Source organism: Protopterus annectens, chromosome 1.part1 (assembly GCF_019279795.1).
Source record: "Protopterus annectens isolate FY-2018-M chromosome 1.part1, PAN1.0, whole genome shotgun sequence".
NCBI classification, from domain to species: domain Eukaryota; kingdom Metazoa; phylum Chordata; order Ceratodontiformes; family Protopteridae; genus Protopterus; species Protopterus annectens.
This window is the reverse complement of record NC_056726.1, coordinates 1049017815-1049026782: the sequence shown is the minus strand read 5'-3', so window position 1 is coordinate 1049026782 and position 8968 is coordinate 1049017815. Positions and strand designations below refer to the sequence as shown.

The following is an 8968-nucleotide window of genomic DNA, read 5'->3' as shown; positions in this document are numbered from 1 at the left end:
ATCCTTCTGGAGCCTATCTGACAGTGCAGCTAAAAATGTGATTATTTTAGGGTTGTGAAAATTTACAATCCAGTTTGTAAAATTAGTATGTGCACAGGAGGAGGCTGATGGAAAATCCTGCTAGTATATGAAACCTGTTTTTGATGTGCACTGCATAATGCAAAGACAAGCAGTGTTGTCGTATAAGATTATCTCATTAAATATTAAGGACCATCACTATTTCCTCCTGCACTTCACGTACAGCTGTATCTCATGAATATTAATCAAGTACTCAGCAGGGTCTGGGGGATGCATTTCAGAGATGGACAGGAAGTGCTTAACCTTTCAGACAGAATATTGCCATAGTTTACAAAATTACATAAATGTTTTGCTTTGTGGTACCCGCTGTTATAATGTTTGCCCTGAGCCTTTACAGGGAAACAGTGGCTGTGTGAGTTCCTGCATAGTGTGGTGGTTTCATGTGGCTGGAAGCTGAAACTGGAGATTATGAAGCTAGAGGTAAGACTTTTTGAGCCAGTGATAAAACTCAGTTTTTATAGACAAATACTTTTTGCCTTTTTAATTCCTAACTTTGTGTTGATAAAGAGTGCAGTCTGCACTACTAGAGGGTGTCAGGAGCAGTCAGCATGAACATACAGGTAAGAAATTTCAGGAGGCAATTTTATAATAAACGTACTTCATATTTTTATTTCTGAACTGTAAAAGGCAGCCCATTTTTTATAAACTTTGCAGGAACATGAAACTGGAAGTAAAAGCTAGGAATGCATAGAAAGATGTAGTGAGAACATGTTTTTCCTTGAATAACTTCTATACTGATTTAAAGAAGCACTGCAAGCGAATTCAGATGATGGTGTGCTATAAAGAAGAACAGATTTGCCATTGTAATATAATCTGGGTCCTGATTCTGTAGTTTGCTATATTTAATACCTGCAAGGTTAACTTTAAGCATCAGAGTAAAAATGACAGGGTAGAAGGCATAAAAAGTGCATGGGCTCTTAACATCGCCCCCAAAGTCATGACAAACGTTCTCATTCCTATGATTTTAAAATAATTTTACAGACTTTTGCAGAAAAAAAAATGTTTGCCATTTGGTTAAGAACAAGTGCAGTATCTCTTTTCCATGGCAGGCTTACCATTTTTATGCTATTAACCCCTAGCTGTGTGGCCTCTTCTAAATGTCATGATAAATACACTTCTGTTTCATGTTTCTTTTCCATTTTTTGTAAGGGACAAAGGGCAAAATAAAAATTTGTATTTTGCTTTTTCTCCACTCTGCTGCCCGTTCTAAGAAAATGTGTTGTAATTGCGATAGTCACATATTTTGAGCTACTTCATGTATATCAATTCTCATCCACTATTTCTAGAACATAAGTCTGAGTTTCACACTGCAGAGAAAAACTTTAAAGCATGCATTCATGATAAGGTTTTCATATTCTTTAGTCTCCTAACATTATAAACATCAGTGCATTTGATTCCCTTATTCTTATGTTCTGTGATTTCCAACCTCTTGTTGCATCTTGTATCGTACATTTTCCCCAATTTATATAGGATCATAGGTGGTTACTAGACTAATGGCCCTAGGGCCCTTACAAACCTAGCTAAGTACAACCCCTGTTCCCAAGAATATCAAGGTATTAAACGGAACTAAGTCAACAACTACTGCCCCTGTCCAAGAGGGACACAGGTGAAACTCCCAGGGTGAATTTGCAGTTTCACATCCAGTCATCCAAATTTCGCTTAAATAGGGTCAGCGAGGGGCTCTGCTTCACCTGAATTGGAAGTGTGTAACAGAGGAAAGGTAACCTGTTTGAGATATATCTGGCTCTCCAGCAAGTCCTGTTGATGTCACATACCAGGCTGAGTTCTCTAGAGCAAGTGCACCTTGTACAATTTGATTTACGAACGTGCAGAATTTCCATTAGAGCAGGATCTGTGATTGCTTTATATGCAGGCACAGGACGCCTCTGAGTAGTCTGTAAGACACAGAGTATAGTGACAGTGATTTCAGTCTGTCAACATATGACATATGCTGAAGAACCTGAATTTTCTTTTTAAGAAACCTTTGAGGTCCTTCCAGTTGCTGCAGGTGCCTGGTAAGGTACATACCATAGGGAATATTGTACTGTACTATTGGTCTGATGAGTGAGGCATACAGGAGGGTTATAACCTCTTTTGTTCTGGATGCAATGCCCTTATTTATAGGTGGGTGACTTAGAAAGACTTTCTTACCACTGTGGACACATGGTGGTCAAAGGAAAGGTTGCTGTCAACCTATGTGCCCAATTCTTTCACCACTGATTTCCTGCTTAGGGTGTTGTTATTAATGTGGTAATCTGCAGGGATGTCGCCCTTGCCGAAGAGGATGATAATGCGTTTTTTTTGTCTTGAGCTTTAGCTCATGACTTTGGCACCAGTCATTTGTCTGTGTAAGTCCCTCTTGTAGGATGTTGACATCATTTGGGGACTCGATGACTGCACCCAGTTTGCGATCATCAGCAAACTTTGTCAGCCACAGGCCTTTTGTTTTAGCCTGTACATCTTAGATTCATAGATTAGTACTAGGCTGACTGCTCTTGCGAGCCATTTTAAGCCTAGCCAATTATCCCTTGTGAGACTCAAACCCTGCAGCTCATGTTTGTAAGGCAAACACCTTAACCATTAGGCCACCATCTGATAAGTAGGTTCATAAATTAGGGGCCACAGCACAGATCTGTGTCCTGCAGTCAGGAAAGGAAAAGGAAAAGGAAAAAAACTGACTGCATGAACAGCATACAATCTACACTGGTAGTGAATTTATCTCAGAAATATCTAAGAAATATTTGAGCAGTGAACACGTACAGATATTAGCTAAAGGTTTAACTTTGATACCCTCCCTATGCTCTGACCTGAGTGAATTTGTTACAGACATCAAATGCTTTGGGTGTAACATCACTCTAAAAAGTCACTTTGGAAGTAAAGGGACAAATAATGTATGGAAACTCAAGAAACCTTTTACCTTCGTACCAGTGAACCACCCAGCAGTGGAGCTCATTGTTCGACTGTGCAAAAATGAGGTTGGAAAATTGAGAGAAGAAATAAGAATAGTGGTCATTTTCACAATATGACTACTGCTGAGAGAGAAGCATAGTTCCAATTGAAATCAAGGGATGATATAGTCATCAAGCCAGCGGACAAAGGAGGAGCCATTGTGGTTTTGGATTCCCTTTGGTATAGAGCTAGTATGGAGGATATGTTAAGTGACATACAGACTTACAGGAGAATCAATAACAACAAGTTAGATTTAGCCGCCTCCAAGGAACTTTAATGGAGATGCTGCTGGAAGGACGCTTGTCCAAGGAAATGTATGATTTTTTTGAAATATTAAAACCAACCATTCCTATCGTTAGTGCCCTCCCTAAAATTCACAAAAGTTATGATAACCCTCCACTACGACCCATCGTAGCCGGCAGAGGGTGGATCACCGAGCCGCTATCTATGTATGCTGAAGAAGAGTTGAAGAAAATACTGCCCAAAGCCACCACTGTCCTAAAGGACACAGGCAGCTTTCTTAATGACCTATATGTTAAGATGAACGCACTGAATGATTTCTTAGGGCTAATGCCGATGACAATGGACGTTAATAGCCTCTTCACTATGATACCGAATGTCTATGGCATAGAAGCCATTAGGAGCTTTGCATCTTTGATGGGAACTAATGTTGATCTAGTTTGCTTTTTGCTTGAACTGATTCTAGAAAATAATGTCTTTGTGTATGGCACCCAATGCTATTGGCAACTTTGGAGGGTAGCTATGGGTATCCCCTGTGCCAATAGTTATTCCAATCTGATATTAATACAATGAAAATAAGAAAAAGTTCTGTGTGATGACAATCCATGGGCAATGTACTTATTTTATTGTGGGTGTTTTGTGAATGATATTTTTATCCTTTGGAAAGGGAACAAGGAACAACTTATATCATTCACGGAATATCTGAATTCTACCACTGTTTTCTTGAAATTCACTGTTAATTACTCCAATAAAGAAATTGAGTTTTTGGATGTTAACTTGAAGCTAAATGAACAGGGACTAACTACTAGTATATCTAGAAAGAGTACATGAAAAAATCACTATCTACATAGAAATAGTATGCACCCAGGATTCATTTTCAAAAATATTATGGAGAATCAAATCATGCGTATCTCTAGATTATGCACCGAAGACAGTGACTATGAAAGGAACAGGTAAGGTTACAAGAACACCTCCAGGAGAGAGGCTATGGCAAAAGGGACTTTATTATTCAATCTAGTCCCAACAAAGTGAGGAAGAATAAAGGACACCCCTGCATTTTGAATAAGAACTTAACCAAAGGACGAGGGGCATTAAAAAAGCAAGGACAGAAGCAGGATAAATTAAACTGTATCCTAACATATAGCACTGACTCCACACAAGTACGTGATGTGGTCAAAAGGTTCTGGCCAATTCTCAGAGAAGATGAGAAACTAAGGAAAATTATAGGAAACACACTTGAGTTAAGAACAAGAAAAACATAAAGAAAGAGACTTTTATGTAATAAGGATTTTTTTTAACTCAACAGCGATTTAATAGACAAGGTACTTTTAGATGTGGAAGATGCAAAGCCTGTCCTTCAATTGATAGCAATAACTTATTTCGACATCTTGTTATGAGCAAAGAATACTCATTTAAAGTAAATCAGCAAAATGCCTAAAAGATAGGATTTTACGCCACCTTAGAGACATAAAGCATAAAGGCCCAAATAATGCACTAGTTAATCATGTTTTATGTTACCCATTGCATATAGGTTCATAGGTTCATACTAGGCTATCTGCCCTAGGGCATTTATAAGCCTAGCCAGAATGTGTTTGGCTTTCGCCACCCATTTTAAATTTATTTTGCTATGCCCTTTTTCGAGGTTAGTATAATGTGCCTCTGTTTAACAGTGACACAGAAGTGATACCCGGGGTAAACCTACGATCTCCCATCCACTCATCAAGATTCCTCTTGAAGAGAGTCAATGAGGGACTCTGCCTAACCTGGACTGGGATTTTATTCCAGAGTGAAGGGAGCCTCTGGGTTATGAATCTGTCCCTCCAGCATGTCCTATTTATTTCAGTGCTGAGGTTCAAGTCTCTCGAGCGTAGCTCGATGGAATTTGGATTTTCTGAGGTGCAGCATGTCCATTAATTCCGGGTTGGACATGGCTTTATACGCCAGGCACAGATCGCCTCTGAACAGGTGGTATGCCACTGAGTAGAGCTGGAGTTTCTTTAATCGGGCAGCATATGGCATCTGTTTGAGCCCTTTGATCCTCTTGGTGAGGTACTTTTGGGGTCTTTCCAGTTGCTGCAGGTGTCTGGTAAGGTACATCCCAAAAGGGGCATTGTACTCAATTATGGGCCTGATGAGGATGAGTAAAGAGGCACGATGACCTCCCTGATCTAGATGTGAATCCCTTCATGATTAGGTAGGCTATATAAAATGTTTTTCTAACCACTTTGGCCACGTGGTTGTCAAATGAGAGATTGCTATCAACTTGGGTCCCCAGGTCCCTAATTACTTCTTCTGTATTTAATGGATTACCACCTATGTGGTAATTTGTGAGCACTTTGTTTTTGCCAAAGGGGATGACTATACACTTTTTGGCATTTAGCTTGAGGCCATGGCTCTGGCACCAGTTGTCTGTTTCTATGAGGCCCTTTTGGAGGATGCTTGTGTTGGCTGGAGAGTCGATTATGGCGCCCAGTTTGCAGTCATCTGCAAACTTGGTCAGCCACAGTCCTTCCGTGTTGGTCTGTACCTCCGAGAAATATATACCGGACAAGAGAGGTCCCAGGACTGAGCCTTGTGAGACACATCTTGTAACTGGTTTGGAGTCTGACATGGCTCCAGCAATTCTAACCATGTGGGTTCTGTCCTTGAGCCAGTTTGCAATCCATCTAGTGACATAGGGGTTTATATTTAAGCTGGTGAGCTTATCTATAATGCCCGAGAGGGGTATTGTATCAAGGCTTTTGAGGTCCAGGTAGGCTGTGTGGACCACCTTCCCCTCGTCAATGGCCTTGGTGACTGTTTCAAAGAAATCAACCAGGTTTAAGAGGCAGGATCTGCCCTTAACAAAGCTGAACTGGGTAGGATCCAGTGTTTGTAGGTCCCCAATATCTTTATTTATGAGGTCCATGATGATCCTTTCCATAGCTTTGCAGACCAAGCTAGTCAGGCTTATGGGGCGATAGTTTCCAGGATCCGTTGAGGCACCACCTTTATGGAGAGGGACCACTGTTGCTGTACGCCACTCTTTGGGTACATATCCTGTAGTAAGGCTGAGATTGAACAGTAGTTTTATGTTTGGGTTTAGCTCTTCTTGGAGTTCATGTAGGACACAGCCCGACACCATCTGTTCCCATTGATGCTGTGTTTTTGCTTTGGAGAGGGCGGCTCTTACCTGAGCATCTGAGATGTCAGGGGGGCAGCACTCTGCTGGGATAGATATTTGCCCTTTTGGTGGGGGGGAGGGAGAAGTTTGCGCTGAACCTGTCAGCTAGGATGTTGGCAATGTCTGTGGGTTCGTGTATTTTTGTCATTTTGGACTAATTCTGAGCATATCTGGGAATTACCACCCAGGTTCCTAACATAAGTAAAGAAAGCCTTGTGATTATCCTTAGTGTCCTGTGCAATTTTTCTCTCGAAGCTGGCCTTAGACAATTTTATGTGTGCCCGTAGTTTTTTGCTAATACTGATCAGTGATGCCTTCCCTTTTGGGGATTTTGCTCTATCATTTAGTAGCTTCCTCCTTCTATTGTATAGTTTGTTTATGGCTGGTGTCCACCAGACAGGATGTCTGCCTTTAGAGCATTGGGTCTTGGTTTTATTTGGGATCAAGATGATCCATGCATTCCTGAAGGTGTTCATAGAATGCGCTATAAAGGATTCTGCGGTCTGGGCCGTATTTTCCACAGGCCGGGGGCTTTGAAGGATTCCACCTCAGTTTTGAGGAGTGTAAAATTTGCTTTAGAGAAGTTTTTCACTGTGGTTTTCTGGCCAGGGGATGGGGTCGGGATGTGAATATCCAGTGAGATTAGTTTATGGTCTGATCTTACCAGTGAGGGATACACTTCTGGTCTGGAGCATAGAGTCCCCATGTTGGTGATGATCAGGTCCAGTATGTTTTCCCCTGTTGTGGGAGTGGTAACAAGTTGTTCCATAGCATTTGAGTTTATAAATTCTAGGAACCTTTGGGCTAGGGTGTTGGAGCTAGAGTAATGCTCCCAGTCTATGTTTGGGTAGTTGAAGTCGCCCAATATAATGGTGTTTGGAGAGACCTTCATATTTTCCAGTGTTCTAAGGAAGGCTGAGTGGGGTTCCTGAGTGTGGGAGGGTGGCCTGTAGCAGGCTATAAACTGGAAGGCAGTTTTACCCACTGTTAGTTGCACATGGATAGTCTCTGATGCTTCGTGCTTTGCCACCAACCTGGAGGTGTGGGTATCTTTGATGAATATCGATACTCCCTCCTTTTGTGGTTCGGATCCAAGTTTTGGGGCGTAACAGCATGGTATGAGGTATAACCTGGTAGTGATGGGGTGCTCTCGGGAGCCCTGAACCAGGTTTCTGTTACTGCACAGATATCGATGTTCTCCATGCTAAGGAGAGTTTTGAGTGTGTGCATCTTGAGGTTTAGACTTCTGGCTGAGTAGCATTACTCTTAGTTTGTTATCCCTTGTGATACCTATGGAGGTGGGTTTGTCTTTTGAGCCTTGCCTAAAAAAGGCACTATGGGCGTAGCAAGAGCCTTTGCCAATATCCGGAAGCCCAGGGTGACAGGTGCAAGCCGCCCCTAGCGAAGCATCGTGGCTTGTCGAAAGCATATCATCCCAAGCTGACAGGCATTGGATCCCCTTTGAATGACACCAGTACTTAAGCCAATTGTTGAAATTGATCATCTTGTCTTCATATTGTGGCATCATTCTTGGTGAGGGTAAGATGCTACTCATGGTCAGGGTCATACCAGCCTGGGCTACATGCTCAGAGAGCCTTTATGTCTCTTTTCATGTAGTCCAGGGAGGTACATCTCAGGTCATTCACACCAGCATGGACAATGACTGAGTCATATTTGTAATTGCCTTGGAGTGACCTGAGTGCTTGTGTTATGTGGCGGATCCTAGCCCGACAGGCTGCTCACCGTGACCCTCTCCTTGTTCAGCCTGGTGAGCTTGTGACGCCAGTGTGCCTGATTTATAGAGTCACCTATTACAAGTGTATCAGGTGTGTTGTTTAGTCTTAAGGGCTGTGACTGTTTGGCACACTGGCTTTGTGAGATATGTGTTGCACGTGTTTTGTTTTGGTAGCGCTGCTTGGGTGTCTGCTTTGGAGGTCTCTGCTGCTTCGGGCAGATCTTTATTTAGAGCCTCCGAGTATGTTTTTGTGTGATTATGTGTTTGGTTTGCTGTCGTGGTAGGTCTATGTGAGACTGGAATTGTAGTGAGTGTGGTTTCCTTCTCCTCCTGACTGGTTATGCTAGTACTGAGTTGAGAGAGCTTAGCCTCCAGTTTGGCTATATGGTTGCATCTCTCACATGTGTTGGAATTTGTTGGGAGGAGGAGAGGGTTGTCTGTGTACATGAGGCAGTTGTAACATTGCCTCAAGATTCCCAGATTCACCAGCTGGACCGAGAGGAGATTGACAACTGACCTTTGGACATGCTAGAATAATACTGGGAATTCCTTAATAATTGAAAACCAGGGCCAGTGGGGAGTGAGGGTGTAGTGCTTTTAATTTTTAGTGCTGACTTATATAATTGCTTTAGTGAGCAAGTGCCAGGTAATTTAAGTGCAATGTGTTACAGGTAACTTAAAAGCAAAAACGACAAACAGTAAAATATTTTTATCTTTAAAACTATTGAGTGTATTTCTGACGGTAACAGAGGTGGAGATATACAAAATTGAATGGAAATCAGTGAAGTGGGCTGGATTGTGAA

General features: G+C 41.9%; 1 protein-coding gene across 1 annotated transcript in view; it reads left to right on the top strand.

Annotated features, from left to right (window-relative positions):
• The first annotated feature begins 309 nt into the window (after positions 1–309).
• The window catches only part of LOC122808871 (zinc finger protein OZF-like), a 137114-nt gene continuing 128455 nt past the window's right edge, over positions 310–8968 (top strand). The window contains exon 1 of the mRNA XM_044079975.1: positions 310–498. Coding sequence (XP_043935910.1) covers positions 487–498 — 12 coding nt within the window. The 5' untranslated portion in view covers positions 310–486. The remainder of the gene's footprint in view (positions 499–8968) is intronic.